At 31.6% G+C, this 13,221-nt stretch overlaps 1 protein-coding gene across 1 annotated transcript in view; it reads right to left on the bottom strand.

Moving 5' to 3' along the window:
* The window catches only part of Mical (Molecule interacting with CasL), a 28,991-nt gene that overhangs the window by 7,399 nt on the left and 8,371 nt on the right, over positions 1-13,221 (bottom strand). The window contains exons 11-21 of the mRNA XM_018448159.1: positions 12,610-12,849; positions 11,627-11,768; positions 11,076-11,197; positions 10,803-11,027; positions 8,968-9,127; positions 8,712-8,875; positions 8,361-8,563; positions 7,269-7,450; positions 6,884-7,008; positions 1,709-2,312; positions 1-1,032 (exon numbers count right to left, since the gene is read on the bottom strand). The exon at positions 1-1,032 is cut by the window's left edge and continues 1,820 nt beyond it. Of these exons, the coding sequence (XP_018303661.1) occupies positions 1-1,032; positions 1,709-2,312; positions 6,884-7,008; positions 7,269-7,450; positions 8,361-8,563; positions 8,712-8,875; positions 8,968-9,127; positions 10,803-11,027; positions 11,076-11,197; positions 11,627-11,768; positions 12,610-12,849 (3,199 nt within the window). The remainder of the gene's footprint in view (positions 1,033-1,708; positions 2,313-6,883; positions 7,009-7,268; positions 7,451-8,360; positions 8,564-8,711; positions 8,876-8,967; positions 9,128-10,802; positions 11,028-11,075; positions 11,198-11,626; positions 11,769-12,609; positions 12,850-13,221) is intronic.

A 13,221-nucleotide genomic window follows, 5' to 3' on the forward strand; every position in this document is an offset into this window, starting at 1 on the left:
AGCCGAATTCCGTATCCTCTTCTTTAACAATTCTAGCAAGTGTAGAGGATAATTTTGTATTATTCCTTCGTATAGTGATAAAACCAGGATCGATATCGAGCTCTACATCACAAAGGTCTTCGGAAACCAAAGCTTCCCCGTCGCGAGCCCATTCAGAAAATTCTGTTTCAGTGAATGCTGCAGTGGTAATGTCGTTCTCCTCGGAATCATCTTGTTTATTAGACACTCCTGAAGCTTCGGAAGTAGAACTACTGCAGTTGCTCTTCCTACTGCCATCCCGCAAGTCCAACTGTTCCATATTATTATTTACCATTTCAATAGTATGCATATTGTTAATTGAATCATGTAATCGGCGATCCTGCAGAAACGAGATTTCGATAGAATCTGGCTCGAAAGTCTGACCATCGTCGGGAATATAATGCTTGTATCGATCAACTCCTTCATCCAATAAAAGATCGCCATCGGTGCTGTGAATCTGTAATCTAGGTGGCGAAAGATTTACAGCAACAAGTTGTTCGTTCTCAATGGCTTCGTTAGAATTGGAGGAAGATAATGAATCACTATCTATCTCAGAATCGCCCGAACTGGCATCCTTGTCTTCGTTTTTCTTGCTCCAATCCACTTGCGGCACGACAATAGACGTTTCGTGAAGGGGACTACGCGGTCTAAAACCATTATTTTCTTCCGTGTTGTTTGATAGAATTTTCTCAGCATTTTGCGAGCTTTTTATATCCTCTATGGCATTTTTCGTCAAGTTATTAGTTTGCTGTAGAAATACTTGTTCGTTGATTAACTCCCTGTCCTTCATCGATGATTCACTGCAGATGTTGGGTGCTGTTTTAGATTTTAAGATACTGGATTCTTGCACTAAATCAGGTAATTGCTGCGTCTTGGATGTTTCTATCAAGGTTGTCGGTTTCACAATATTATTCGATGAATTTCGGCAATGATCAGATGACAATTGTCGAGAAAATAAAATTGTAGGCGATAATGGGGAAAGTGATGCATTGTTGATTCGCAGTTTACTAGTACCTTAAAAAAATACAATCATGTACATAAAAGAGATGCTTTTTAAGAATATAACATTCTATATAAATTTTTTCTCTTTTTTAATAATCAATATATCATAAATATTGTTATATGTTATTGGAAAGTTTCAAGTATTAGAAATGTTATAAAATAATATAGAAATTAACATGGTTATAATGCCGAATAGGGGAGACAAGTCCGATGACCTTGACCTTGACATATATTGTCAAGGTCATGATTCTGAATGACCTCCAACAAGTTGTAGCCGTCGCTCGTTATTCGTTAAAAAGTTATTAACAAAAGAAGTTTAAGAAATAGCGCATTATTTCTGTTATACATGCAATATTAAATACATAGGTTTTGACTTTCGACACGATGCGACTTTCACCCCCCTCTCCCCCTGCAAAGGAGTGCACGTGGAAAGTTGTAAAATACACTTTAAAGCAGAAAATTTCTGTTTTATATAGTAGAAAAGGGACATCATTTTTCAAACTTCTTTCATTAATAACTTTTTAATGAAGGACGAACGACGGTTAAAACCTGTTGGAGGTCACTCAGGGTCATGACCTTGACAACATATGTCAAGGTCAAGGTCATCGAAGTTCTCTCCTCTATTCGGCATATTTACCATTAATATTGAAATACTATTGAAAACATGAAAGCGTAAAAATAAAGGTACCTTGAAGAAATGCCTGCATGGTAGGACTAGGCTCCGGCGCTGGATTCAACAACTTTTGATGCTGGGAGATTGCATCAGTAAAATTTCTCAACTTCGTGTCCACATTAGACGTCGAACCTGATTTTATGACGGAACCACCCAACGCTGATCCTCCCAATAAATAACGTTTTTTCAATTCTAAAGAGAGCCTCGAAGCGATTCCGCCAGTGGAATGAGTACGATTCAGAAGATAATCTCCCTTCCGTGGGTTTAACAATGGTGTGCAGTTATTTGTGTTAACAGAAGCTGGCACGTTACAATTTACTTCTTTATTCGATTCCACCTTAATATGGTCTTCCAAAAATCGCTCGCTAACGTCTTGTTGTTTCTTGTCCTGCGTCAAGTTACCATTGATCGAAGAGATCATCTTACTCTTCACCTGCACTTTCTTCGGTTCAACATAAGCGCCTCTCGTTTTCCGCACATAAGAATCGTTGATGGTAATCTCGGGAATCTCATGCTGTGTCGGAGTCGCTTCATCGTGCTCGAATTCAGAGTCGGTCGAAATCTCAGTTGCGGAATTTTCCACACTCTCATCAGTCGATGCATCTTCCGAAGATGCAACCTACGAAACAAAGTGTGCTAAATGAATAAGGATTATAACAAATATATAACTAGAATAATAAGCAAGAGTTTAGTAAATTAGTAAGTGTTGAATAAAGAAAGACAAAGATGCTAATATTTTGATTATGAATGGATACATTCTAACATGTGTTATTTCTGTAAATAGTGTTTATATATATATGAATCAATATTTTATCGCAGTTAATATGTTGAATCATAGAGTACAAATCTAAATTTTATAACTAAAACAAAAACGTGGTGAGACATTTAATAAAGTACTGGCTGGTGGTAATTTCTAAATGAATTAGTTATTATATTGGTGAGCAAACCCCTACTTTTTTAGAATAAGCAAACACAAACGATTAATGATTTGAGTCAATGTTAATAATAAATTAGTCCAATAGCACACCATTCATACACAACAAGATAGATTACCTTTTTCTTTTCAATGCTCCTTATACAATTGGTCGATTAAAAATTAGCCCCATTGAAAATTAAAAAAATCAATCACCATCAGCCAAGAATTTTGTTTGTATTTTTTTTACTTTATTAATACATCTCACAGTTTTCCCTAATTTAAAATTGCACAACTACAATATCTACTAAAGATGTTTAAAAGAAAAATTATGGATTATATAATATATCAATTCTCTCAGAAATCTCCATAAATTGTAAAATCGCAAACCTCACAGAATTACATAGGATTGGTTTGATATATAAGTATATAGAAGTAAAACATATATAACCTATCAATATTTAATCAATTTGCAGTAAACAAATATATTGCAGAATAATAAAATATAATAACATCGGATCACTTGAATAGATTTGACCAGTCTAAAATAGCTTTTCAATAAAAATTCAATTGTATGCTATATTTTTCGCAATTCTTCGCACTTTTTAGAATCGTTAATATTAAATGTTTTGATAAAACTAGAGAGACCTCAAGTTTTATATATAAAGCTTTCATTTGACTCAGGAGTAAGAGTTCAGTATTCAATCGTATTCTTGAAACTTAATTTACGAGAAATTATTCATTTTTAGTTATTTATAATTTGAAAATTATTAATGTAGTGTAGAAACTTTCATAAACTTTTAATATTAAAAAATGCTAAACAGTTGTATCAGTTAGATAATTATAATAAAACGTATATAAGTAAAATGAAAGCATTTTTTATAAAGCATTATATTACAAAATCATTTAATAATAATAGCACAGATATTATTATATTAACATTATGAAATTATGCATTTGTCTTTCTTTGATTGACTATTCCTAGAAATAAATTTGATAGATTCCTCAGGTTTATTTGACAAATGCGAATTTGTATGATGAACGTTTTGAGCCGACGTTACACTGCTTTGACTTTGTAACTTTGACATATCGGTAACATTATGATTTTCTATCATAATATTTTTAACATCTTTTATAATTTCGTTGTTGAAATTCGAAAGATTCGTGATGTCCCGACTTTGTAATTTTGCGACATTTCGTCTTATTGGTCTTTGAACATCCATTGAATTAGTATCAGGATTTTGAATATCTTGACAGTGAATTTTCGAGACATCATTAACATTTCGACTTATTAATTCTGAAACATCTTTAATGTCTCGATTCTTAACTTTTGAAAGCTTTTCCACATCTTGACTTTGAATGCTAGAAACATTATTACTATTCTGACCATGTAATCTTGAAATATTCTCGACAGTTTGACTTTGTAGTTTTGGTATATCTTCAACAGCTTGACTTCGACATAAAAGCTTCAAGCTTTTCTTTGCTAATTTTTTTCTTACTGAAATTTCAGGCGGAGAGAGTTCAGTGTTAGAAATTTTCAAATTAGGACTCTCTATTAAAGTTTTTTGAAAAGGACTAATATCATAAGACACCTTTTTTCGCTCGGGTCTTTTAGGAGGAACTTCTTCAACACGATTTTCTGCTAAATTATTATTTATATTCGTATTTTTAATGTTCATAGATGTACTTACTATTCTCTCGACGATTATTGTCTTTATTGCGGGCTTATCTTTAGATGTCGTGTTTTTCAATTCAGATAATGATTTAGAATAACTGTTAATACTTTTAGGAGAAACCCGCGGTGTATCTTCATTCAAATTAGTATCACTTTTATGCAACCTATTGTATTTGATAACTTTATTTGTATTATTATTTAACCGTGAAGGAGCAGTTAATTTTATGTTAAGAAGTGTATTATTTTCGAATAACAAATTTTTCTTTGATTTATTATCTTTATGCAGATTATCACTTGAAATATGTATTTTATTAGTTTGTTTTTTATCACTATCATTACTTATTGTTAGTATGGTTCCATCTAAATTTATCGTGTTTGCTGTTTTTTCTTCATTTTCTGTATTATTTGAAATATTGATTTGTACATCTGTTTTAAAAATATTGTTTTCTTTAATTATATCATCGCCTATCGTGTTGCTGTTTAAATTTATATTATCTTTCTTTTCTTGATTTATTGCATTTACGTCACTATTCAGAACGTTGTCTGTTGGATTAATCCATTCTTGTTCTTTTCTATCGTCTGTAATATTACAAACGTTATTTTTTACATCTGTTTGCAACGTCAATATGTTGGAAATCATAGCAGTATGAAATTTGAAATTGTTAGTATTTATATCCACATCTGTATCTGCATTTGTAAACGAAATATTTTTGTTCTCTAATGTAGGAATATTATAGTTCGATGTTAGTGGATTAATATGATCACTGTCAATATTTAATTGAGAATTTAATTTAACAAGACCATTTCTTGTTAAATCTAAACTATCACATGCTGTTTCCTTTTCGTCATTACGCACTGCTTCAAATTCTGACAAATAAAACTGAAAACCCATCTCATCACGTTCCAAATTTGCAATTTTACTCTGCTCTTCGATTTGATTAAATTGTTGATCAATCACATCAATGTCATTCTCGTCCAAGATACTTATTTCTTCGATATCAATTTCTAACTTTCGTCTTTCATTTTGTTTAATAGCGATTATGTCGGAAGTCTTAGATTTGTTACTATTTGAAGAACTTGTCTTATTAAAGTATTTGAGCATTTCCTCTGCATTTACTCTATTGGATAATTTAGGATTAATATGTAACTTTACCATTTTCAGATTAGATGTATCTTCAGCTTTCTCACTTTGTGTAGAAACTTGACTTTTCGAAACAATTTTTTTATTCTCCGTAAAATATTTACTCATCTTCAATTGGGCATATTCAGTTGACAGTGGTCGGAGTCCATTTCCTATAGCTTTATTCTTTGCTTTTCTTTGCTTCAAATCGCGCTTCAGCTTATCAAATGCGTTATCACAGTTACCAAAACTCGGAACACTACGCGATTCTAGGGGAACCAGTAATCTCGAAGTTTCTAAAGATAGTTCGTCAAGCTGTATCTCTTGTGTCGGAGATGGCGATGTCACTATTACTATTGGATGTATCGACTCTTGTAATACGCTCACAGGAAGTATTGAAGTTGTTGAATGTATGCCAACATTCTTATCAATAACATTGCTCGTATGAATATTATTACTATCATCAATAAACTCAACATTCCTATCTTGGTTAATAAAATAACTGTCCTTTCTTTGATTAGTAACACTAATATTTTCACACTTAAATGTTTCTATTTCTTCAGGCAAATTAGATGTCGAGTATTCTACTAAATCGTCCAAGTGATCGCTAATTGAATTGTCACTATACAACATCTCTACCGATTGATACATCTCTGACGATGAAGAAGATAAAGAATTTTTGCTTCCATTCAAAGAAGTGATCACACCCGGAAAATCATCAGCATTAAGGATAGTTTCGTTGTCGGAAACTCTGGAATCCTTACTTATTTCAACGCAAGGTATAGTATCTGCAATTGTAATTTTCGCAACCGTTTCTAAACCAACTGCCAAACTATTTAGTGCGGAATCTCCTTTCAAATTGTTTGTAGATAAATTTAATGAATTCTTAATTAGATTATTTCTACTCAAATCATTAATATTTGCATCATCAAAATCATTGAAATTAATAGAATTTGGTATAAGACTTCTTATGTTAACATCGAAGGTATTACTTTGTGAACAATCGTCGTAAATTTTATCTAATTCGTCTAATTCTAATCGAATACTTTCGTCCACAAAACTTTCATACTCAGAATTGCAATCTTTTTTGTCTAAGTGATTAAGAGCAATCCTTCTCAAAAATATCGAGGATTCATTTTGATCCGAAATATTATCGTCAGTGCTATTTGGCATTGGAAGAGACATTGAATCAGTTGCGCAAATTACATTTTCAGAAATTTGCGAAATGACATTGAGAGATGCACCATTTTTATGAGTGGAAATCATACTGTTTTGATCATGTAAACTTTTAGCTAATTCATTAGAAACTAATGCTGTCTCGTTGGAGAATTTTAGCAGTTCTCCGAAAGCATTTCTTTCGGATGATAGATCATTATCATTTGTATTCATGTTGGAAATTGAGGGTGATGTTACTTTGGATTCGAAAGAAATAAATGACTGTTGAACTATAGCAGGATCTATAGAGTCTTGAGATTGCTTCACCTCTGTCTCCGAACCGGTATCGGTATCACAATTGCGCGGTGGCACCTTCAACCATACTTCCTGCTTTCGGAGCTCTCGTGCGCGTACGTCTTCCTCGTCTTCGGTCGCAGTGCCACTTTCATCGTCTAACAAAGAAATCAAAATATATGTTTTACGATATAAACATGTAATATAAGTTGGAGAATTTGTTAAAATTATCACATATTCTGTTCTCCTTTTTTCCCTGTATTCTTTTCGTTTTTCATAATTAAAATCGATACAGAGAATATTTTCATAAAAACCGTGCTATGTAAAATGAAAGAACAAAAAAAAATTGACGTATAATTTTAACAACAAGCTTTGTGCGTGCATACATATACTTTTATATATGCATGATAAATGCTACCTTCACTAGTATATTCGTCGCTGGAATCTTCATATTCGTTGCTGCCAGTGTCAGATTGCCCGATTGTAGCATGTGGATGCGAATAGCGCAATGTCCAATTCTTAGCTAATTCAAGAGTTCCTTCAGTCGTTAGTTGTTGATCTATAGCTTCCTCAAATACTTCATTATCCTCATCAGAATCACTACAAAAAATTGATAATTTGAACAATCATTACAGTTAAAAATTTAAATATATAAATATATATACATATACACTGTTTTTTGTATTGTAAATACGAATACAAATATTAAAATACACAGATATATTCTAATAAGAATTTTAAGTTTAAAACACTTATTCATATCAGTCATAATTAAATCAGAATTATTTTTATTTAAACATTGTAAAGCTATACAAAAAGTGGTATGAAGAATATTATAAATAATATATGCATATTTAAAATACATCGTGTAATATGGTTCAATTAATATAAATTAATATAAATTAATAATAGAAGTGTTAAGAAGGGCTACGAATCATCAAGAAAATAATATTTAAATTAAAAATATAATATAATTAAAGAGCCAAAACAATAATACAACAAAAATACAAACGGCGTTTCGAGCCCGATCGGGTCATTCTCAATGTTATAATTACAAAGTAATAAGTATATATATATTTAAAATATAGAACGGTTTATAAAAAAAACTGATCGATAAAGAGATAAAAAAATATATGTACAGACTTCTAATAGATGTGTACTGATCATAAGATAGCATCCTATTGTTATAAACCTGATATTATGTCCAAGTTGATGTAGCACGTGTCATTAGATATCAAAATAAAAGGCTTCTTGTTTGACAAAATCATTGTGCGTAAAATATTCGTTATAAAAGTATTGTAATTACAAGTATAAAAAAAATCAAAGTTTTTATAAGAACGGAGAGAACAATGTGTACATTATTATAAAAATATGAACAATTAATGTCAATTAATAAAATTGTATACGGAAACTTTGATAGTAAGATAAATAAAAAGTTAGATTAAGTTACCTTTAAATTAATTAAGTATGTAATAGTGTCCAATAATATAAAATCCATATGCATATTTACCTCATATCAGAAATATCATCACTGGATCCCATTTCTGCGGTAGAAGCACCAAAATTTCTGTCTGTCCATTCATCTTCATCCATTTGACTGTGACCTTCCTCGGGATCTGATATTTCTGCCAGATTTTCAAATTCGATTCTTTCCGGAGTTTGACCACGATCAAGTAAATCGAGTCCAACAATGCCTTCTAAGGACGTTTTGGCCTGAAAATACAGTATATATGCTTTCATATAAATGCTTACTGTTTTTTGATGTTTTCTAATGTTTTAAACATCGTACAAAAAGATATATCAATATTATTTAATAACTGTTTCTTGTTTTTATGTTTTATCTCTTCAAGCTTTCTAATACCTTTTCTGGTGTTTTTGATGCAGTCGCGGCATTAGGTACATTTTCTTTATTCACCAAGTTAATCCTTTTTTTTTCTGCTCTAGTTTTCATTGTTCCTGATAATCCAAAGTGTTGCGTACAGTAAAAGCGTCCTCCATTTTTTTCCCGATCAAATGTATGATTTCCTATATAACAATAATGATTTCGTATATAACAGTAATATTATATAAAATCAAAAAAGGTTTATAAAATATTATAAAGAGAGAATAAAATTTACCTATTCTTAACGAGATAGAACAATATTCACAACGGAAACAACCACGGTGAAAGAATTTACCTTCCGCACTCAGTCTTTCCATAAGGTAAACTCTTTTATTGCAAAAATGGCACATCTCTGAACCCCCTTGCACAGGTAATGCGATAGTAGGCTTAGTGTTCTACACAAAAATAATTTATACAATCCGATATAATAATTATTAATACTGCATTGTTCAATATAAGAAAATTATTTCAAAAATTATATGCCTAATTTTATATACAGGGTGTCCCATTTTAATTGACCACCTCAAATATCTCTTGAACGCTGTATTTTAGGGAAAAATGCTTGAGATAAAAGTTTTGTGACTTCGAGGGGACATAAGAAGGTATCATTGATTTGACCGTTGTCAAGATTGTTGGCGTTGTCAAAGCAAAGTCACTTTGAATTTTTTAAACGGAACCCCCTATTTTTCATTACATATTCTGGTAGTTTACATTGAGAACTTTTCAAAACATTATAATAAAGTATTCTTTCATTAAGTACTTTTTGAATTATAAGGCTTGAAAGTTACAATACAACCGGCGTTAACATTACCCAAAGTGTTCGACCGATGGCTAAAACCTCTTGAATGTTCATGATTGTGACCTGGATAACATTTGTCAAGATCCAGGCCATTAGAGGTTGTTTCTCTTGTTTTCATCTTTGTACTAAAAATTCATTTTTATTTAAAAATGAAAATAAGAGAAACAACCTTCAATGGCATTGATTTTGACAAATGTTATCCAGGTCATAATCATGAATAATATTCAAGAGGTTTCAATCGTATACTGTAACTTTCAAGCTTAAAGGTGGACGCACATAGAACTTCTATGATAGAAGTAAGCAGTAAGCAGTAAGCAATGAGACATAAGACCGCCATCTTTTATATGTAAAGATATACTGGCAATGTTAATTGTCTACTTCGTACGTCTTAAGGCCCGTCTACAATACACGTAGTAAGTTTGGTTTAAGAAGTAATAGTAAGAAATTGACCAATTACGATCGATTATTCTTCTCACAATTGACTGCGGTTGGTCAATTTCTTACTCTTACTTCTTACTCGCTTGTATTGTAGACGACGCATTACTGCTTACTGTTTGCTGCTTACTTCTACTTCTATGTGCGTTCACCTTTATAATTCGAAAAGTACTTAATGAAAAAATACTTTATTGTAGTGTTTTGAAAAGCTTTGAAAAACTTAAAAAGTCGCACGTCCCTAGGCAGTAGAAGAAGTGGGGTGGACTTCACTTCAGGTGGAAAGTCGCGTGTCCCTAGGTGGAGAGGAATGTGGGGTGGATTTCGTTTTGCTTGAAGTCGTGACAAAATCACAATTTTTCTGCTTCAAAAATAAATTCTCTGCTTTAAAAACAAATATTATATAAAAAAGTAATGTTTTCAAAGAAAATTTTTATTTTTAAAGCACAATTTTTGTTTTAAATAGTAGAAAAAAGACGTTATTTCTTAAACTTATTTTGTTAATAACTTTTCAACGGATAACGACGAGCGACAGCTAAAATCTGTCGGAGGTTACTCAGGACGATAACATATATCAAGATCAATTTCCAGCTTCTAACTTCTGATTTATGACTAATGGCTTATTGTAGAATGCCTCTTGTAAAAATACCTTGTGCAAAATTGTCAATCTCTTAAAGAATGCGAATCTACTGTAATTTATATCTTCTCTCCTAAAGAAAATTCTGTAATTAAATAAACTTCTCTTTATAAGACACAATAAACGCTGATACGCTATGGAAGCTAAAATTTTAATATTCCGTTGACTATTTTCCTACGAAGACCGTAAAGTTCGTATTTACCGATTTTTGCAGCTTGGGTTCCACATCCTGATTTTTATTTGAAAATTGTTCAGCCATGGCTGAAACTTTATTGTATCCGAGCGCGCTACCTTCCTGAATCTTCTTGCCTATATTCTTCAGAGTATTATCTATATCAGCGTACTTACTGTAGGTGTCCCTTTGATCGTTGCCTCGCTTCTCCATCTTAATCTGCCGAGCTAAAAACTGAATGAAACATATACACATCTGAAAAAGTGCGACAATGTCAGTGCTATTGAGTGTTTTTTTGCGAACCTGCTCGCGACTCCACTTCGGCACTTTTTCTACACGTTCGTGGCGAATGCTGCGACCCATCTTGTTCTCTTCGATTTTTTTTTCAATTTCTTTCACGTTCCAGTCAGTTTTCTCAATTTTACCTATGTACAAGTATATTTTATTACTCGACTTACGAAAATATTAACACTTTTATTTAAGGCGTAAAACTTAAGCTTTAACAAATTGAGCTGTAAGAAGTTGAACAATCATAGTCAATGGCTGCGTTCAGCAGAACGTTTGTTTTGCAACTGTTGTTTTGCAAATTTCCTTCGCGCTAATTGGATCATACTTTTAGATTTAGAAGAATGGTCCTATCTCAGCAGACAATCATAAAACGGTTGCAAAACTGTTCAGTCTGCTGAACGCAGCCAATTATTCTCCTGATATTCGACTATGATTGGTTAATTTCTTATGGCTTAAGACTTAAAGTTTGAGTTTTACGCCTTAAAATCTCATTGTAGACGTCGCTTAACACATAACAAAGAAAACTTGATTGATATTGGATGTATAAATGAAAAATATATACAAACCGATAGCACGTAAAAGATCTTTAGGTTTCTTCTCGGAGGATGTTGTCCCTTTCAGTTTATCTTCAAAATCTTTTATTCTTCCCGAGAATTCTTCGTCTACACTATCTCTTCGGTAACTAATGTGTATTTTAGGTTGTCTGTCCTAGGAATAATTAGCAACTTAATAGAAATATCTTATGAGCAAACGATTGTAGAGAATTAGTATGAATATTCACACAAACAATGCAAGCAAAAATTACGAACATCTTGTAAAGTACATTTTAAGAATTTATAAATATTTATAATATTTATAAATATAATATTTTTTAATATTTATAAATATAATATTCATAAATATTTATAAAACATAAATATTTATATCCATTGAAAAATACATATAATAATAATAAGGTAGTAGTCTGAAGAATTAAATAAATTAACGTAATTCTTCAAACGTAATTCTTCAAACTCAATTAATGCAATTCAGATGAATTAATTTCCATTAAATTAAATATTGTTATATATATGTGGATTCTTTCTACTTAATGATACTTTTCTTTCTTTAGACGCACGCCAGTTTCATATAACGTGTAAGTGAGAGTGAATGGAGTATTCCTCGAACAAAAAAAAAGTTAGAAGTTCATAGTTCTGTCAGTTCAATCTCCTTAAACAAGCATGTTAATCAACAGTGGTAAATAATGTATGCAACTCTCAAACAAATTTAGCAACGAAAATATTAACACTTATTTTTCCATTGCAATCATATTAAGTTATGATGTTAGAAAATAAACCATGTAAATATTTTCCTTGTGTATATTTAATATGAATAATACGAATGCAGTAAGACAAAAATAAATTTAGTAAAAGAAAATTCATTATTTTGTCGAGTATCTTTTGAAACGTTATGTTGTTATTTCGAATATCAAAGACACAGGCCTTCGTCAGCACATAGAAAAAAAGAACATAGTCAAACATTTGCACTCATCACTTAATCTCTAGCTTACTGGATAAAGTATTTTCTGCTCTAAGTCTTTTACTCTATCCTTGAAATCTGGTGCAGTTTGACGATATAAAAAAATCGAGTAATCCTCAAAGGGTTCATCTTTCTCGCGTTTTGCATTAGCTTGCAACATCTGCATGCTTTTGTAGAACTGTTGGGTTGCCATCTTGCGCAAATACTGCCGCTTCTTCATGCGCTCAGTTTGATGCTTCTCAATCTCATCGAGTCTTTTCTGCCTTTCAGCCTTTATTGCGAGTTTACGATTGTCATTAGTCGCGTGATCAATTAACTATAAATGCTAATCTATTTTTTTGTGACGATCCAAGCAACGAAATATTTCTTTGCAGCAAAGCGAATCAAATTATGCGAGAAAGCATGAAGCAGCGACAGGATGGGATACATATAAGCATAGTAAGAGTTCTTTAAAATTGTAAATCTTGTGTATTCTCATTTTTAATGACTTCTTAAACGATTTGAAAAACAGCATTTTTGCAAATCAAATGCAAAATTAAAGTAAAAAAATTCAAAACGGTAAAAAGTTTAAAAGATATATGTATATTAAGAAAGAATGAAACAAAAGAAAATTAATTGGTTTATATATATATATATATATATA

The sequence above is a fragment of the Mycetomoellerius zeteki genome, unplaced genomic scaffold (assembly GCF_001594055.1).
Source record: "Mycetomoellerius zeteki isolate Tzet28-1 unplaced genomic scaffold, Tzet1.0 scaffold22, whole genome shotgun sequence".
Classification (NCBI taxonomy): domain Eukaryota; kingdom Metazoa; phylum Arthropoda; class Insecta; order Hymenoptera; family Formicidae; genus Mycetomoellerius; species Mycetomoellerius zeteki.